Here is a 19878-nt window from a genome sequence, read left to right as displayed (position 1 = left end):
AACTCTCCAGAGGAGCTCTCTGGTGCTGCCATAAATACAGCCCCTCTGCCAGCCCAACGCCTGTGCCTTCTTTTGGAAACACACCCTCCTCAGATTTCACCGCCAACTTACCTCTAGCCCCCTCTGCTCCAAACGCAGAGTCCACAAAACCCTGGCTTCTGCTCATCTATCACAAGGGGAGGCTCCCCTCAACCCAAGCCACCCCCCACCATCCTCCAACCGCACCCTCATCACACACACTGTATCTGCACCACACTCTCACCGGTGCCACCACATTGGATTCACTGGGGCGTCATGACCATTACACCCTACCCATCCGGTGTCTGGCACTGCCTTTTCCTCCCTTGCCCTGACCACACACACCTTGGCAAGCATTGCCCCCCCCCACCTACCACCTTCCCTGCCTCACCAACTACCCCCAAAAGGCCTCACCCAGCAAGCCCTTTCCCTTCACAAAGCGTGACGCATCTTGCCCTTTCCCAAACAATCGCCTGTACCCCCTTTCCCGCCGACCCTCTTGCACACACCCTCAGCACCCAGATGAACTAAACTCATAGACAACCCTTGTGCTATACTCTGCATGCCTCTCCTGCCCTACTCCTCTCGACCCACCTCCGCTCTTCTAACATCACCACCATGTCCACCCATACCTCCCCAATCCCCCTCCTCACAGGCAGCTCCCTGCCTTCCTCTCTCCCTCAACCCCTTACAATCCCCTTTTTCCCAGCCTGGGGCACTTTTGCCGATCTCATACCTGCACCCTTCGCCAAAGTCTTTCAAAGGTGGCAAGCTGTTGCATGTCGCTACTCTTAACTCTCGATCCGTTGTCACAACTTGCAGTCACCCTCCCTCCCCCACACGTGCGCAATCTGACACAAGGCGTAGTAAGATCGTTGTTTTGTCGTCCTGTCCTCCCTTCCTTGTCGCGCCACAAAACACTTGTGTACAGGCACGTTATAATTGACTTATCATATCAACACCTACCCACACACCTCTCTACTACCCATCACGCCTCATTCCTCTGAGCCTTTCGTCACCACCCAATTCCCCTTTCCCAAGCCACTACTCAGCCAAAGACCTAATCCCGCCCCATCTCTTCCAAGTCCCTACCCACTTGCGGCCCGCTACGCAGCCACTACAACATACCCCCGCCCTGACCACCTCTGTCAGTTCTATCACACTGCCCCTCCCAATCATCTCTGTCCCCAAAATGAACACAGTCACTCAGGTGAGCCAGACATCCCGGCCCAGGCAACCCCGGACACCCGAGTAAACACCACCTCCAACTCTGACACGATCAGCTGCCTCCTCTTCAATGCCCGCTCTGTAGCAAAGAACAAACTCAGCTTCTTCAGAATGGGCTCTGGCATAGATTCACATGCTCATGAATATTCCCCGCCAGGCTGGGAATCTTTGGTAAAAGAAAACAGTTTCACATTCACTTAAACTATATTCTCCTTTAAACCAATCACTGTCCTGTGGGTCATACTGCCCCGATCCAATGACAGTCCTCTCCCTAAGCCCCTCCTCTGGCAGCCATCTTCAGATTTTTACTGCACGCTTCAGTGTTGCGAGTCCTCGAGTGTGCTCTGCGAGCTACTTTTAAGTTTGTTTTCATGTTTTTCAACGGAAAAGGGTTCTATTGTTCCAAAAGAGCCTGTGTACTCTTTTCTCCATCTGCTGACAGAGGAGAACCGTTGTCTTTGAATTTCAGCGCCCCTTAAGGGCGAAGATTGACGAAGTTTCCAGGAGGCCGTCGGGCCTACTTCGGGCCCTCCGACCATGACTGAGGAGAAGGAAGAAAGATCCCTCTTCAAGTCCTGCACCAAGTGCAGGCTACAAAATGTTTGTTGAAGACCAGCACCTGCAATGCCTCTGTCTGCATCCAGACCACAAGGAAGGAGAATGCAAGATATGCCTCGGTTTCTCCAAGAAGACTGATAGGTTCAGTACTGGCAGTGTGGCTAAACGCCAAGGTCTGTGCCCCGTGCTCCAAGCAGGGTCATGCCTCACCCAGGACCAGCTGGTCCAAGGAACGGTCTTCTAAGTCCTTTAAGGATTCCTCATCTGTGGGGGCCCAGGATGAGGCCAAGAACCCCAAGTCCGGGTCCACCGGGGGATGCAGCGGAAGCGGGTTCCACGGTGGCCAAGGTGTGGTCGAGCTCCTTCTCAAAAAGTAAATTGTCCTACCCGGCTAAGCTGCGGGAGACGCCAGAGAAGCCACTGACGGAGGAGAATAAAGCTGAACTTCCCAAGCAGACCCTATCAGCGTAGAATAAGTCTTTGCCGATGATGGAGCTGCTGGTGGCTGCTCTTACGAAGGCTAAGGGGGCTGACCCCGTGAAGGTAGCCCCCGCAGTGCAGAGGCTGTTCCTGCCTCTGAGGCACGAAACGACTGCAGTGACTTTGGCGAGGTCTGCTGGCACACCGGAATAGGTGATGCCGTCTCTGAACCTGCTTCTGATTCCTCAGGGTGGAAAAGGGGGCGGGGGGCAAGGAGGCCCCAGATCAGCCCCAGGCCTCGTCCTAGTCCATGGAAGCTTTGTCCACGGATGACGACGACCTGGAGTCCTTACACACGGTCCACAACGACATGGAAGATGAGGCTGACGCAGGGCCTAGTGTTGCGGTCACGCGAGCTCAGCCGAGGGAAGTTTTTGAACATTTTGTCAACCCGCCACACATTGGTGTCAGATTCAGAAGAGGATGCCGCAAGGCCCTTTCCCAAAGGTCCCCCAGACCCCCGATTAGCCGCCAGCGTAAGAAGAGGAAGCGTCAACTGCTGCATCTATTTCAGCTTCAACATCTGCACCGGACCCTCTCTTCCTCCCCCCAAACCCCCCCTACAGGCCCATACACAGGGACAGATACGGCCACAAGGATATCGTCGCAATGAGCAACTGGTCTCGGCAGCCTAGGGCGTCCCCACCGAATGAGGTAGGGTCGTTCCATTCCATGATTGCCAGAGCCTCTAAGCTATTCCAGTCTGTGCCCGAAGAAACCAAGAAGGAGTGTTTCTTGTACCAGAGGCGCAAGGCCAAGAGGAAGACAATCATGGCAGTGCCCTTTCTGAACGACGTGTGGGAGGAGGGCCTGGCCCTCGAGAGCCCTTGCACGGCTCTGGTCAAACTGGAAAGGCTGGAGAAGGACCGGGTGCTGGAATCAGCACCAAAGTGCCTGAGTTCACAACCATTGCCGGATTTGGTGGTTTCAGCAGCTGCGAGGAAACTGGGCTAGCCCGTCCTTGTAGTCGGTCCCTCCGGACAGCGATTGGAAGATGGTGGATGCCATGGGAAGATAGGTGATTTACATTGCAGCATCCACCATCTCGGCGGCCAACACACTGGCGATCCTAGCCAGCTACGACGGGGAGGTGTGGTACGGGGAGCTGTGGTACAAGCTGGGTCCGATTTTGGATTTCCTCCCCGACAGCAAGAGGATGGAGGCAATCTCTCTTCCAGGAGGGAGAGGTAGCGTTGCATCACACCATCACAGTGGTGCTTGACATTGACGACAAAGGGTTTCTGGTAGATGGGTAATGGAGTCTGCCTTTGTTGCCGAGGCCAGATGAAGGCCACAAATTTATGCCAGGAGTTACAGGCAAAGGTACTGGACATGCCTTTTGACGTAGGTAAACTTTTTGGAATGTTGACGAGTCCCTACAGGTCATCAAAGTGTATATGGAGACAGCCTGATCCCTTTTCGCAACTCCAGTGGAAAGTTGAGCAGGTCGTCAACCGGTTTCTCCTCATCGTACAGTCAACATTCCAGGTCCACGACTGAGGAAGCCTACAGAGGCTGTTCCCAGGCCTACGGTGGAGGACAGCGCAGCAATTGCCTGCAAGGCAAGACGGCGGCACCAAAGCAACCCTGTACCAGCCAGGTCATTTGGGGGGGGGCACCCATGCATCCCGGTGGTAGGCCGGCTGACTAAGTTAGTTAGCGAGTGGGAAGAGATCACCACCGACAGATGGGTGCTGGACGCTCTCGCCCAAGGACAAACCCTGGAGTTTCAGCGCAAGTGTCAGCAGATCCCACCGGTGAACCGTCAGGAGCAGCACCTCCCACAGCTCTTAGAGGAGGTACGGGCCATGCTGCTGTAGAGGAGCCAAGTACCTTTACCGGATGTTATGCCCCTATTCGGCCCATATTTTTGCAACTGGAAATTGTGACATGTGCAAAACCAATAATGGTTCCTATATCGCGGAAAGTCCTTGTGTATGTATCCGCTGAGAAATGGTGGCCTTCTGAAGGAAGTTATGGAAGAAGTGTCAAAATGAATGAGCGAGTACTGATGAAGTCAGATAAAGCAGAAGTCATGCACCCAGAAGAGATGCAAATGAAGCAAGAATTTAGACTTTATAAAATCAGATGATGAAGTAGCAAAGTAAGCAACATTTCGGGAGCGAGATTAAGATTGCATGTGCGGAGAAGGGCAAGGTGGTGAAGATCTTCCGACCACACCACCACGATGTTCTATATGAAGAAACTGGGGTACTCGATCCCCAGCACTCTAAGGAAGCGCAGAACTTGTGGCACAGGGCCGTCGGGCAAGAGATGTTCCTCGTCCCTCTTCACCTAGCGGGAGTCGAGAACACCATCACGGACTGCCTCAGCAGGGAGTTGTGCTTCTGCCACGAGTGGGGAACTTCTGTAGGACCAGATGGACCCTATCTTCGCCTTCACCCCGGATCGATCTGTTTGCAACGGTGGCGAACTCCAAATGTTAGATGTTTGCCAGCAGATTCCGCCAACCAAGGAGCTTGGGGGACACGTTCTCCTTCCTGTGGGAAGGGGTGTTCTTGTAACAGTTTCTTCCGTTGCCTCCCCTGCCACGAGTCCTCAACACACTGACAGTGCAAGATGATACTCATCGCCCCGTCATGGCAGAGGCAGATTTGGTATCCAGACCTCCTCCTCCTCCTGCCTGTCAGCGTCGCCTCCGGTCAAGTTGCCAGTGGTTCTGGATCTTCTCACCAGGAAGGAGGCACGACCTAGGATTGCTGAACCTGAGTACTTGGCCCCTGCAGCCCTAGAGTTTGGAGTAGGAGTTGCTGGCAGACTGCAGGGAGGTCCTCACCAAGGCCAGGGCATCGTCGACTTGACTTGGAAGTGCTACAGTGACAAGTGGAAGCGTTTTGCTACGTGGTGCCAGTTTCTGAAAATTACCCCTTTGAGGGTCACGGCTCCACAGATTCTTTTATACTTGCTATCCTTGCTCAAGGCCGGACTGGCGCACGCCTCTATCAAGGCACATCTGGCGGCTATTTCCTGCTACACCAGGACTCCAGGAAGGTCTGCACATTGGTCTCATCAAGGAGTTCCTCAAAGGACTTTGTCATTCTTTCCTGAAGTGGGAACTAAACGTGGTTCTGAGGAAGCTCATGGGGGCTCCCTTCGAGCCTATGCATCAGGCCCCTCTCGTTCCTCTTGTGGATAACGGCTTTCCTTGTGGCCATCCCCTTCGCCAGGAAAGTGGGTGAAATACAGGCCCTGTCCTGCAAACAGCCATACCTGACTTTCCACGAATCGAGGGTGGTGCTGCGGACGCACAACTCTTTCATGCAGATGGTTCAGTCAGCATTTCACTTCAACAAGCCTTTGTTACCTTTTTTTTCCTGAAACCTTTGTCCCCGGCTGAAAGGGCCTTGCACTCGCTGGACATTGCTCATGTCCTGAAGTTTTACGTGGCAAGCATGAAGATTTTTCTTAAGACTTCACAGCTGTTTGTGCACTTTGGTCCTGTGTACCATGGGAAGGCCTTGTCCAAGGCTTCCATCTCAAGTTAGCTCTCTGGCTGCATTGTGCACTGTCATCGGTTGGCAAACTGACTGCTGCCTGGCCGTCCGAGAGCCCACTCCACCAGAGTGATCGCTGCGACAACGGTGTTCCTGGCTGGTGTGCCCCTGCTGGACATCTGCAGGGCTGCTATGTGGAGGTCCACACACACCTTCACAAAGTTCTACTGCGTCAACAGGTATTCCAGGAAAGAATCCAGAGTCGGCCAAGCAGTGCTACGCAACCTTTTTGCTTGAGGCGAGTCTGTTCCTGAGGTAAGAGTTGATTGCTTCTGTTGAGCCTTGCTGTCTCCCTTGGTTGTGTAATGTTGTACTGCTGTGTATTCATTATTCATGAGCATGCAAATCCATGTCAGACCCCATGCTGGAGAAGGAACAAGTTACTTACCTGTAACTATTGTTCTCCAGCATGGGCTTGGCATGGATTCACATGTGAACCCTCCCTCCGTCCCCTCTGCGACTCTTCTTGGTCGTACTGGCACCTTACATGCTTACCAAATTTGAAGATGGCTGCCAGAGGAGGTGCTCAGGGAGAGGACTGTCATTAGATGGGGGCAGTATGACCCAGAGGAGAGTGTTTGGTTCAAAGGAGAAATACAGTTTGTTAGTGAAAGTGAATTGTTTTTTTTTTCTTTTACAGCCTGACGATGGGAATATTCAGGAGCATGTAAATCCATGCCAGTACCCATACTGGAGATCAATAGTTACAGGTAAGTAACTTGGTCAATCTTTGATCTCCTAACCTCATCTTTATCACCAAAACCTGGTTCTCGGACGACCACAAACCTATCGCTCACAAAGCTTCCCCACCGGAGTACTCATCAGCCACAACAGAGCTTCCAGAGGAGGCTGACTGGCCATTCTGCACAAACCTCCTATCTCTAACACCTCCACTGAAACACAATCCTGCACAGCTCACTGCGAATCCAACCTAGTCAAAATTTCTCCTGCCTACCATCTCACACAGCTTCCTAATCATCTACATGCCCTGGTTTATGACAGACACTTTGCCAAAAGGCTATGCGTCTCATTGGCAGCCATTCCAGTTATACACCCGACACTCACCCTACTGGGAGATTTTAACATCTGGTTCGACCTCCCCAATAATTCTGTAACTCTATCACTGGTCAATAGCCTTGAGGCACTCAACCTCACCCAGCATATCTGAGGTCCAACTCATACGGCTGGCCACAACCTAGACCCCATTTTCAGCTTTCCTGACTACAGCACCACGTCCACCCCGCCCTTTCTCCATCCTTGCACCCCACCAGCCCCCAAACCATCCTTTACCCCTACATCTAAGTTCAAATGCTGGAACAAGGTCAACGTACTACCAGACCTAGCCATGGCGCTACTAATCATCCTCCCGGCACTCCGGACCACAGCTAGTGCCTTACCTATAGAACTCTTTGACACCTGGCTAAAGAACTCCCTCATCCCCCTTGCCCCCTCCAAGTTCTTCCCCTTTTGTGTAGGACCTACCCCCAAATGGTTCACCCCCTCTTGAAGACTCTAAAAACCCACTTTTGCTACCTCGAGTGCTAATGGTGAGCTTCCAGTACCCCACAAAACAAATCGGTACTTGCCCACCACCACAGAAACTGCAAATCTGAGATCTGAAAGGCCAAAAAAGCATATTATAATTAAAGGATTGTGAACTGCCAAAGCAGCAGCAAATCATCTCTGAATTCCTGGACCAGCCTTGCTCCACAGCCCCGACTGCTGCTTCACCAACGCTGTGCAATTACCTGTCTGAACACTTCCACAAAACAGCCCTAGACAGAACGGCCACCATCAATGCCAAACTCTCTCGATCTACCCGTTCTACTCCCATGCTAACAGACCCTCCCCCCTTACACCCTGAGAACCCGTCCTTCTGCTTCTTCATTCTTGAGCAAGGAGTTGGCAAAACTAATATCCTCCAGCCGACTCACTGGCTCACCCCGGACCCTTGTCCCGCCTCTCTCCGCATGAGAGCTGGCAGGGTCCATTCTCAACCACTCCCTCCTCTCCAGCAAATTTGCAGATTCCTTCAAAACTGCGCATGGCAAACCTATGGTTAAAAAAGCATCCCTCGACCCTTTACTACCACGGGTCAATCTCCAACACCAGATTCCTGGCAAAACTCATCGACCACACTGCCTACTTGCAGCTCAATAGTTTTGTGGAATCTATCAATCTCCTAGACCCTGCACAATCGGGGTTCCGCCCTTGCCACGGAACAGAAACCACGCTGATCTCCATTTGGGATGACCTCAAAGTGACTCTCTGAGGGATGCGCAGCTCTGATTCTTCTTGACTTCTCAACAGTGTTTGACACCATCAACCACATGATCCTCCTTGACAGACTGCGCTCCTTAGGAATACGTGATTCAGCTCTCGGACAGCAAATCGCCTCTTGCTCCCTCTCTTCCTCTCAACGCCCAGGAAACAATGGAGTACCCCAAGGTGCCTGCCTCTCTCTGCTACTCTTCAACCTTTTACCTGACCCCTTTCCCCAGGATCATGCGCTCACACAACCTCACTTGCTAAAACTATGCAGATGACACAAATCATGCTGTGAATCCTAAATCTGCCATTGACCCAAGCCCTGACCTAGCCGCATGTCTCTTCGACATTGACCACTGGATGACCATCGTCTCCTGAACCCAGGCAAAGCGGATCTCATGGTATGTGGGAAAACTGCTCTTTTCCCACACCAGACTCCCTGGCAACCCTCACTCGTCCACCATTCCCCGCCCTCCCCCCCACCCAAAAACCTTCCCCCGCGACTGCCGCCACCGTAAAAAACCTTGGCTGCACAATGGACTCGCAGACCTAACATGGTCTCACCACTTAATCAATGCTTCCAAAGCCTGTCACTTTCACCTTATGGACCTGAAGCGTATCTTCCCCTACCTTACATACCACAACAGACTGGCTGCAATTATGTCCATTGTCATGTCCACACTTGACTATGCAAACTCCCTCAATCTACCAGTTAAACTCCAAAGAGTGAAAAACTCAGCTGCCAGAATGCTTCTTGCACTGTGATGCAGGGACCACATCTTGCCCGCTCTCCGCACCCTACATTGGCTCCCAATTGGACGCAGGGCCACTTTCAAATTCCTATGTATTACCCACTGAGCAGTGCACAAAGCAGGCACGAAATTCCTACAAGATAAAATTGCGCCTTACCACCTGGCTTGCACCCTTTGGTCGAACACTGCCCTCCTCTTAGTGGTCCTGACCTCCAAGTCGGCCAGGACTGGAGGAACCTCCCTGCATTAGATACAACGAAGACTACATGGCTTTCCGGTAGGCACTCAAAAACCTGGCTCTTCGCCTAATACACACAGGGGAATGTAGGGAGCCTCCCGAGCTTCCACCACAACCAAGACCTGGCATGGTATCCCGCTGATCACTGACCCTGCCACTGAACGGCAAACCTGACTCTTTCCAATTCCACCTCCTTGAGCCTTTGCCCAGTTTTGGAACCCTGAATCGTAGCAGGCACATGTTAAGTTCTGTACCTGCCCAAATGTATTACTCATTGGCTTGAATGTCCTCATGTACCGAGGCCTATAGCAACCTATCACAATCAATTAGGACAGATCGGGCTAGAATAATAACCCAAGAACCAGTAATACTCATGAGCCTGATCAAGGCTTTGCACTTATGCACTTCGTAATCGGCCAAAGAAGGCACCCATCTCCTAAAACCTCTGCATCTGGTAATGTAAGAGCGAAACTGGATACCGGGTGCCGTCTAGCTGTTAGCCTGCCAAGCGTGTACCTACCATTGTTTGAATATAGCACAATCACCCACTGGCAACCTATCTAACAAAACTAACAGCCCAAGCACTAATAGCCCTTATGAACAGAATCTCTACCCTGCATATGTGCATATGCTACCATAGCAGGAAATAGCCTCCCTTGCTAATCCTACATACCTAGTATAAAGCAAAGAGCATGCTAACACTTATTCTTAGGTAACACCAACTTCCAGAGAATGTGCTAGTAGAACTACACACCAGGGATTCTATCTTTCATTTTGCCAACCATGGACGCCGCAAGCACAAATGCAATAACATGCTGAGTATTGGGGACAGGTCTGCCTGTCACCACCCATCAATCTTCACCAAAACAATCGGACCAGTCAAACAAGGAGCTTCCATGCCCTGTCGGGCACTGGAAGCGGAACAGGATAAGGCTCCCCTGAAATACACACATGCAAACACACCACTATGCTATTTGCACCAACTAACAATAGAACACATGATGAAGTAGCAAAGTAAGCAACATTTCGGGAGCGAGATTAAGATTGCATGTGCGGAGAAGGGCAAGGTGGTGAAGATCTTCCGACCACACCACCACGATGTTCTATATGAAGAAACTGGGGTACTCGATCCCCAGCACTCTAAGGAAGCGCAGAACTTGTGGCACAGGGCTGTCGGGCAAGAGATGTTCCTCGTCCCTCTTCACCTAGCGGGAGTTGAGAACACCATCACAGACTGCCTCAGCAGGGAGTTGTGCTTCTGCCACGAGTGGGGAACTTCTGTAGGACCAGATGGACCCTATCTTCGCCTTCACCCCGGATCGATCTGTTTGCAACGGTGGCGAACTCCAAATGTTAGATGTTTGCCAGCAGATTCCGCCAACCAAGGAGCTTGGGGGACACGTTCTCCTTCCTGTGGGAAGGGGTGTTCTTGTAACAGTTTCTTCCGTTGCCTCCCCTGCCAGGAGTCCTCAACACACTGACAGTGCAAGATGATACTCATCGCCCCGTCATGGCAGAGGCAGATTTGGTATCCAGACCTCCTCCTCCTGCCTGTCAGCGTCGCCTCCAGTCAAGTTGCCAGTGGTTCTGGATCTTCTCACCAGGAAGGAGGCACGACCTAGCTACACCCCTCGAATTTCAGCCTAGCTGCACGCATAATGTCAATCCAATGCCGCCAGAATGCATTTAGCACAAGCCACTGGTGTTGCTGCACACATTCTACTGACCCTAAACAACCACTGCATCACACCTAGCTCTAGTATGCAGCTAGACACCACCAATTGCACTCTGGATGAACACACACCAAGTGCCAGGCCCAGTTCGGCAAGGACCCCGTACCAGGGAATTATAAAATAGATGTAGGCCCCAGCAGTAATACTCACCCATCCCCGGTCCCATCGCACGCAGTAGAATTGAATGTCACTTTACCAATTAAGACATAACCCTTCATTGTTTCACACTGCAGGCCCATGTAAGCCAAAGTGAATGTGAATCGCGAAGCCCGTGTAGGGTTGCACCGGTCCTTGAAGGACTATCTCATTGGAGGCAGAGCAGAGGTTTGGAGCTGCTAAAAACCCTTCCTAGATTTAGAACACCTGTGGCCCCACAGTACTTTTGTTTGAACTACCAGATGCTCACTATCAGAGCCGTAAATCTGTGTTGGATTGACTAGTGCGTTTGCAGAGGGCAGTCCTGGGAGAGGGCAGATGCCGGGGGGAGTAAAAGCAGAATGCCCTGTGATTTGTACTGTGAGGTGCGTGGGGTGAGTAACCAATTTAGGTCAATGATGTGGAGGCATGGAGAAGGCACCAGTGTCTGGGATCGAACAAAGCTCCTCGCATTTCAGAGCTACCTTGACCTCTAGCATATACATGGAGCTCATGTCTAATTACCGGTGCCAAAAGTAGAGAATTTGAAAGTTATGCTCCATAGCTGCACTATAGAGCTTCCCGCCAAAGATGGACCGGTAAACAGAGTCCCAAGCCCGCTCATCTAGGGTTGTGCCTAGTCTCTCATCCCATGCACCCCTGTATGCCTGTCTAACCTCGAAGACAGCCGTAATTAAAACATTATAGATTTTCGAGAGGGACCCCTTCCTAGACTTGGCCTCTACAAAGACTTTTTCAAAAGAGGTCAAAGGACGAGAGAGGGAGGCCACCCAACCTGCCTGAGTAAGAATCCCCTTAAGCCGCAAGTAATCGAAAATGGAAGGAGGCCTCTCCGGAAGTAGCTCCAACAATTGGGAAAATTCAACAAAGCCTCTCTGGTCAAATAGTTGTGCAGCCCTCTCAACCCCCTGGTCCGACCCCATCTGTGTCCCTCGAAAACCTCTGCCCCCCAAATCGAGCGGTGGTCCCCACAATGAAGACGGGGGGGGGGGGGGGGGGGGATTCCATGACGATAATGGCTTGTTGTCTCTACTTGGTCTCCATAACGCCCAAAGAACAGATAGAATTGGATGGGACCTAGCTGCAGCGAGCAGTGAACGAGGAGGGGCCCAGAGCAAGTCCCTAACCTTATGAGCGTGAACCTGCACATCTTCAATGTATGTCCAGTATGTCCTAAGGTCATCCCGCAAATGCCCTAGCATTACTCGCAGCTGAGCCGCCTTGTAATACTGTTTGAAGTCTGGCAGGCCAAATCCCCCAAATGCCTTTGGGAGGGTCAAGGTACCAAACTTTATTCTAGCCCTCTTACCACCCCACACAAAGCGAAGAAGACGCATTCAAAGAGACCCAAAAAAGGAGTCCGGAACGATACAAGGAAGAGAAGAGAAGTGAAGAGATAAAGAAGTCTGAGGAGCACGTTCATCTTCACAGAAACCATGCGCCCAAACCAGGAGAGCGTCAGGGGAGACCACCTACCCATGTCGGTGCAAAACTTAGCCAACAACGGGGGAAAATTCACCTCAAACATCTTGCTCAGATCCCTGGGAATATTGACGCCAAGATACCTAGTACTGACACCCTCTATTCGCATCCCAAACACCTCTGTTTTATCACGAATATCATTATCGCACTTACCCATGGACATAATACAGGATTTAGAGACCTTGATCTTGAGCCCGGAAAACTTTCCAAAACCGCGTATCAGCTCCAACAACCGGGGTAAGGAGTCATTAATCCCAGACAGACACTAGGATGTCATCTGCAAAAAGAGACAATTTAAAGTCAAAGTCCCCACATCGCACTCCTGCAATCGTCTCCTCCCGTCTGACCGCGATGGCAAAAGGCTCCATAGCCAGAGCATACAAAAGGGGAGATAGAGGGCACCCCTGACAAGTCCCTGTAGAGAGCGAAAAGCTTGGGGATGTAAAGCCATTAACCAGAACCCGCGCGGAGGGAGCATTGTACAGTGCCGAAACCCATCCGCAGAGCATGTCACCAATACCCATCTTCCGGAGAAGCCTTCCCATGTAGGACCACTCTACGCGGTCAAAAGCTTTTTCAGAATCCGAGAGGAGATAAGCCTCGGACTCCCGTTTGGACACCTCATACATCAGGCCCACTGTTTTTCTAACATTGTCAGAACCCTGCCGTCCAGGAATAAAGCCTACCTGGTCTCTGTGAACCAAAGAGGGAATGAATCTAGACAACCTGGTCGCCTGGCCAATATTTTCACATCGACATTTAACAATGAGGCGAGCCTATAGGATTGATATAACAAAGGATCCTTCCCCTCCTTCGGGATGACCACAATGAGAGCCGACATCATGGAAGGAGGAAGACGGCCAGTATCCAAGGCCGAGTTATACACCTTCGATAAGTGCGGGGCCAACGTGTAACGAAATGTTTTGTAAAAACGGACGGTGAATCCGTCATCTCCCGGAGCGGTACCATTCTTCAGAGATGCAATAGCATCGATAACCTCTTGAGGAGAGATTGGAAGCTCCAAGGAGGCTGAGCTTTCTCGCGGTAGACAGGGGATTGGAAGCGACTCAAAAAAACGATCCACGTCCGACCCATCACCAGTATACTCAGAAGCGTAAAGGCTTTCGTAGTACAATTTAAACTGTTCCGCAATTTGATCAGCCCCAAGAAACTTTTCACCTCCCCAGTCGGATATAAAATTAACTCGCCTACTGTTACGAAGTTCCCTGAGACTCCAAGCTAAAATCTTGTCTGCTTTTTCCCCTTTCTCCATATACCGCTGCTTCAGGAACGCAAGTTTCTTCTCCGTCTGCCCCACAAGTAGGGCGGATAGTTTAGCTCTAAGCTGTTGAGTTTTTACCGCTTATCTGGATCCATCTGCGATCTCATCTTACCCCCCGGCTGGATAGCTAGAATCTGCTCGCTCAATTTTCGTTCCTCTCTAAATCTGTCCTCCTTCCTCCTAGCTCCCATTTCCATTAAAACACCTCTGATCGTGGCTTTGAATGCATCCCAGCCCCTCTAACCTCCACCTCCCCATTGTCATTTAAGGAAAAAAAAATGACGATAGAATCTAGAAGAGACTGCCGTAGTTCCCTATCCTGTAGGAGAGAATCATTACATATCCATCGTGACTTGCCCCGGGCCATCGGGGGAAATCCCCAAACGGACACGAACCAAGTGGTGATCGGACCATGGGATGGCCTCTACCCTGAAGTCTGAAATGTACTCATGAATCGAGGAGTCCACTAGTACATAATCAATCCTAGAGAACGATTGATGCAAGGAGGAAAAATAGGTATAGAGAGGATCTCGATTACCAACAGCGGGGTGAGCATCCAAAAGACCCAAGTTCTCATTAACCTTTCGGAAAGAATCCGCCAACCTCCTTTGGGATCTAAGGTCCGGGCACAGTCTAGGAGATTTCCTGTCTCTATCCGGACTCAACACCATATTAAAATCTCCCCCTACAGTTATCGCCCCCTCTGCAAAATCCCTGATCTTCCCGCCCATCCCCTGCCAAAACACATCTTGATCTTCATTCGGTGCATACACTCCCACAAAGGTGAACAACCTTCCCTTCACCTCCCCCTTAACCATGACAAAACGCCCCTCCAGATCTGCTCTGAGCCCTAGGAGAGAAATGCGCGTCTGGAGAGACCATGAGCACAACCCCCTGTTTCTTTGCCCCATATGACGCCCGAAATAGGTGCTGAACAGCCCTTGATTTGAAGGCGGGCTCCCTCCCCTTAACCCAATGGGATTCCTGCACAAAGAGAAAGTGTAGCTTTAACCGGAGAAACTCTGAGCTCCAAACCCCACCCCACCGTCCCACCCAATCCCCCCATCCACCCAACTCTTGAGCGCCTGAAAGGACTGCGACACCCGACTGTCGAGCCTTCAGACCACCAAGGATCGCCTCCACCAGGGCGAAAAACTACTCAAAATCACACCCTTTTCTGGGCCCCCCTCATCCGAAGAAGAAAGAGAAGATAGACCGGTTACAAAACGGTTCCCCCCAGCAACCAACAAAGTCATTAAGAGACTAAGATCAGGCTTGAAACTCGCTTCATCTACCACAGGCACATTTCAATAACAGAACCATAAGGAGGTCACTGAAGGTTCTACCCCCATTCAAGTCGCTGCTTGTCCCGGGGACAGGGGCGCCATCTTCCTGTATTCCTGTACTTCCTATGACCCCGAACTCGCCGCCTCCCAGAGACTGCGAGGAATCATTATGTGGATCCCTAGCGGGATCGTCAACCAACTTGACATGTTCCTGTGGGGGGGGGGGAATCACTCAGCAGCTTATTCATCGCTCTCCTGATGTCAGCCTCTGAGATGAGAACATGTCTATCTCTGTCAAGTTCAAAGGCGAGAGAGAACGGGTGTCCCCACCTATAACGCACTCCTTTAGTCTGCAACCATATCGTTAATGGCCCACAAAGTCTCGGGCGTGCAAGTGTGAACGCAGAGATGTCTTGGTAAATGGAGATCTTGGTGCCATTCCAGTCAATCGAACTTCTTTTACGAGTCAGCTCCAATATCTTGGTCTTCTCCCGATAGTAATGAAACTTCACCAGGACGGAGCGAGGGCCCCCAACGCGGCCCCCCGCCCTGTGAGCTCTGTCGATGGTAGGGACATTAGTGTTCTCTCCTCCAAACAAAAGGCTTATAATTTCTTTGACCTTTAGCTCAATGTCCACCTGCGCCTCCCCCTCCTGCTCTGGTATGTTAAGGAACCTCAAGTTAGAGCGTCTCTCCCGGTTCTCCAAGTCGTCTAGCTTAAGCACAATCTTTTCCTCCTCCAGCTCTGCCAGCCGTAGGTCGAACTGAGTCTCAAAGAGATCCACAGAGGGTTGGTTAGCCTTAAGGGCTTGGACCCGGTCCTCCACATTGTCCACCTTCTTATCCAGGGAATCTAGTCTCTTCACTATATCTGCTCGAAAACCTCAGATCTCCTCGAGGAGAGCTGCCATACTGCGGCTCATATCCTGGGTGTCTACATCTTCTGGCCAGCCAGAGTCATGCATAGTGTTGTCCTCCCTCGGATCCTGAGTTGACCGTCGGAATCTCTGTAGCGCCCTCACTCAGTGCATCCACAGTCGTGCTCCAGGATAATAACTAGGGGCCAAAGACCCAGGTAAGTCTCCCTTAAGAACGGCCCTGAAAAACTGGTCCAGTTCAACAGAGACCCTCCAGGAGCCCGGTTAATTTTCTAATGGGAGGAGAAGTAAAGAATAAAGGAACCAAGGCAAACCTTCTGCCTACAGTGCCAGCGCGCCCCTCTAGATTAAGATGGCACTGGCCGGAACCCGGAGGGACCAATATCTCAATTCTGGCCATATTTGTTCAGAGCCCACAGGACCGGGGCACTTTGATACTGGGGAGCCGCAAGAAAGCAGGCCATGACGTGGGGACACAAGAAATGCCACAATGTTTGAAAGTAAGTGCCCCCAGGGGAAGGACCGGGACTTCACTCCCACCTCCAGGCCACAGCAACTCCCCCTCAGCCTGAGCCCCACAAGAGGTCCCTTACGTGGCTATCATCAGGACAATGTGAGAGGGAGAAGGGCACCGATGATGATGCACACAGAAGCTCCCGAGAGATCCACCATGAAGAATCCACGAACTACAAACCCCCTCGGAGCTGTGCTCCACAACGTCTGCGATCTTCACCTCCCCAGGGACCAAGACAGGGAGCGTAACCACGGAGAGCGCTCCCCACACACTTGCCACCTCTCAGACGGATGGCCACACTTCAACCCTGCCTCCGGCCAACATCCGTCGGCAGTCTGTCTCCAGCTCCCTCTGCTTACAGTCCGCCACCTACGGCAGCATGATGTCTGTCCACCAATGTGCCGCTCTGACGAGACAGAGGGGTGGGGGGGCACACCGACACGGCCGAGAGCCTCCCAGCTATTCTCCAGCCCCTCCCCCACTGCCGATTCACTGCACACCACGCGGCTCCCTTGCTGATAATCAGACCAGCACAGACCACCTCTCCTCGGGTCCGTCCGGAGTCGCACTCACCCAGCAACCCAGCACTCCGTGGCACCAGGTCCTCCCTCGCAGTCCTCTTCACCTCTTCACCTCTTTACCTCTTCAGGTAGTGCCCCGGAGGGCTGAGGCACACTTTGCACCGGGCAGGGGGAGCACAGACCCGGCCGATGGCCCGCCAGGAACTCCTCAGCCCCTCCCCCACCGCCAAACTGCTTCGACCTGCGCGGTTCCTTCGTCGGGGCTCAGGCTCACCCTGAATGCCGCCTCCTCGCGCTGCCTCAATCCCCGCACTCCCGGCACTGCAGAACACCGGTTCCGCGCTCAGTCCACTCTCCACCACCTCGGACAGCACCAGGGGGGGGTCGAGGCACCGTTCAAGCAGGGCAGGGGGGGGGGCCAGAAACTAAAAAAAGGCCGCCCGGTGGAGGAGATCGGCTGAGGGGCTTCAGCTCATCTCAGCGCCCCCTGGTGGCTCCTATTTTACACACTTTTGAGTTGACCTCCAGTCACTTACACTGGCCTTCCTGCTTGTGCTTCTTCAAAGAGGCTCCTCAAGGAGGCTGTGATTTTTCTATTTGAACTACTGACTTTTAAAAAACATTTTCAGAACTTTGAACTAGCCCATTAACTTTGGCTGTCCTGGCTCCCTAAAGGCCCCCTTTTAACCTATTGGCTTTGGCAGTGCTTGTTCCCTTACAGGTTTTAATTGTTGAACACTATTATTGCTGGGATAAAAGATGGCCTACATCCCTCTGGGAGAATCCAACTGTTTTTCTAAGTACAAAGTATGTTCTGATGTAACTAACATTTCCCCCCTTATAACTCAATATTGCAATGATCACTAAGAAGTGTTATTACTGACCTCAAATGACATCACTCAATATGCTGGAATATGTATAACATATGAAAAGTTACTCACCTGCTTTATTGCTCTTGTTGAAATTTAATCCTAACTTTGGTATTACTATTTGCTACTTTTTACAGATTTTCTATTTATCCTTTGTGTAAATAAATATTTATACTATAACTTTAAGTGTTTACTTGGATAACTGTATTTACTGATTTAATTGTGAAGCTCTACAGCTCACATTACCCCTCTTTAAGATAGCTCAGTCACACTATCAACTTGTGTAGTACAGGCCTATATTAAGAGATGTCCTGTAAAGTCCCACACCAGCTGGACTCTACAAATTCTTACCTAACAAACTATTTTCCTTGCAAAAGGTGGATCAAGCTTTTCCCCCCGCTATAGGTTTGCATTTTTTCTGTCCGATTGTTTGGAGGTCTGCCCTACATATGTGTTGGTTGCTTGTTCTCCCTCAGGTTCTGTATTGCTTTGGTAATCTAAAATGAGGAATCTGTATAAGGAAGGAATCCATTAAGGGAACAAATGTATTACCATTGATACCATTGATAATTTTCTTTCGGCTGGATTAGCCCTTCCCCCCCAGTTTACTCCTCACCATCTTTCCTATCCCTCCTAGCCTTTGGTATTTGTGTGTCCCCAACCTCTGAGTGTGTGGAAAACTGGGTTGAACGTAGGTCATGGAGCACTGCCTGCTCCAGTTATACCACTTATGGCATCGCGTACAGTGTCATGGCTTTCTGCGGAACTGCACTTCTGAAGCCCCTTATTGACTGAAAACTTTCTTGGCCACACTAAAATTGGAGGGTGTTTCTAAAATGAGGAATCTAGGAAGGTGGGAGGAATTATTAATTAATCAGAACATTTCATAAGTTATTTGTTCTTAATGTGTGAAGATTGTCCCTATTTAGCAGGTTTGAGTGTATTAATATGCATGAGATAAGGATCAAATAATTGGAATAAAAATGGGAACTGCTACTAACGTATGGGTGGAGGCAGGACCTCTGGCATGGAGCAGAAATTGAACTCTGTCCCCTGCACCAAAAATATGCCAACTGCTTATCCTTGACCTCATATTTTTTAATTTTTATTCAATTTCGTTAAGTAGCTAATGGTTTTAACTATGTATTTTTTTTTCTTAGGATACAGCAGGCACTGATCCCGGAACCGAAACTGAAGGAAGCACTGTGTGTGGTGAAGGCACACAGAGAGCAGCAGATTCTCAAAATAGTGGTAAGTGTATAGTCCTCTAAAGGGACCACAATTATTTGGATCCATATTTTCAATTGGTCGCTTTATGAAAGTTATTTTAAATATTAATGTGTTTCTCCAGCATTGGATGTTTTAGATTCACATACTTTGAATATACGCAGTCAGGTTTGGAATCCTTGGTAACATAGAGCAGTTTATTCAATTTTAGTGCTCCATTACATTCATTTTAGGTCATACTGCCCTTAACCAATAGGAAAGGCTCCCCTATTTCCACCCCTGGTAACCATCTTCACATTTACTGCATGTTTTGTGCAGAGAACATTTTACATTTTGACAAATTGAAAGATCTGCTCCGACAATGTAGTTTTTCTTCTCCGGCTGATCATCTCTGACTCTTTTCCAGCAATTAGGCCTACATTGTAGCTGAGTTCAAGTGGAAGAGTCATTTCAAGGCCTGCGCCAGGCTGAAAAAGGTCTTCGTTGAGGGTCTCTACAACAACTACCTTTACTGCTTGCATACAGTAGTGCGATACCTGCCAAACGTTCTCAAATAAGACCCTCCGAAACTGTCACCGAAGGTTGGTAGCATGGTCCATGACACTGGGGGCAGCTGAGGGCTCTGACTTGGCCTGGGCTCTTCACCGTTCAACCCATGCAGTGCTTAGAGACATCTACTTGGATATTCCGGACACTTTGAAGTCACTAGTATTAGCACTACAGTACAGGTTGCCTGACTGTGGAACACCTCAACCTGTTGGATGCAGCTACCCTGTGACACCCCAACCTGGACTAAGTGGCCGACCTGCACCCCCTTTGTCTTACGAGCGAGCCCCACCCTCTGGTGCCTGAAAATCTCGCTGACAAACAGGTG

The 19878-nt window shown here is 50.7% G+C and overlaps 1 protein-coding gene across 4 annotated transcripts in view; it reads left to right on the top strand.

Annotated features, from left to right (window-relative positions):
• TPR (translocated promoter region, nuclear basket protein) overlaps nt 1-19878 on the top strand; it is a 2097972-nt gene that overhangs the window by 1674651 nt on the left and 403443 nt on the right. For all 4 annotated transcript variants that reach the window (XM_069641376.1, XM_069641377.1, XM_069641375.1 and 1 more), the window contains one exon: nt 18938-19028. In XM_069641376.1, coding sequence (XP_069497477.1) covers nt 18938-19028 — 91 coding nt within the window. The remainder of the gene's footprint in view (nt 1-18937; nt 19029-19878) is intronic.

Source organism: Ambystoma mexicanum, chromosome 1q, assembly GCF_040938575.1.
Source record: "Ambystoma mexicanum isolate Mex_15411 chromosome 1q, UKY_AmexF1_1, whole genome shotgun sequence".
Taxonomy (NCBI): domain Eukaryota; kingdom Metazoa; phylum Chordata; class Amphibia; order Caudata; family Ambystomatidae; genus Ambystoma; species Ambystoma mexicanum.
The sequence above is the reverse complement of the archived record's forward strand: the minus strand, read 5'-3'. Positions and strand labels throughout refer to the sequence as shown.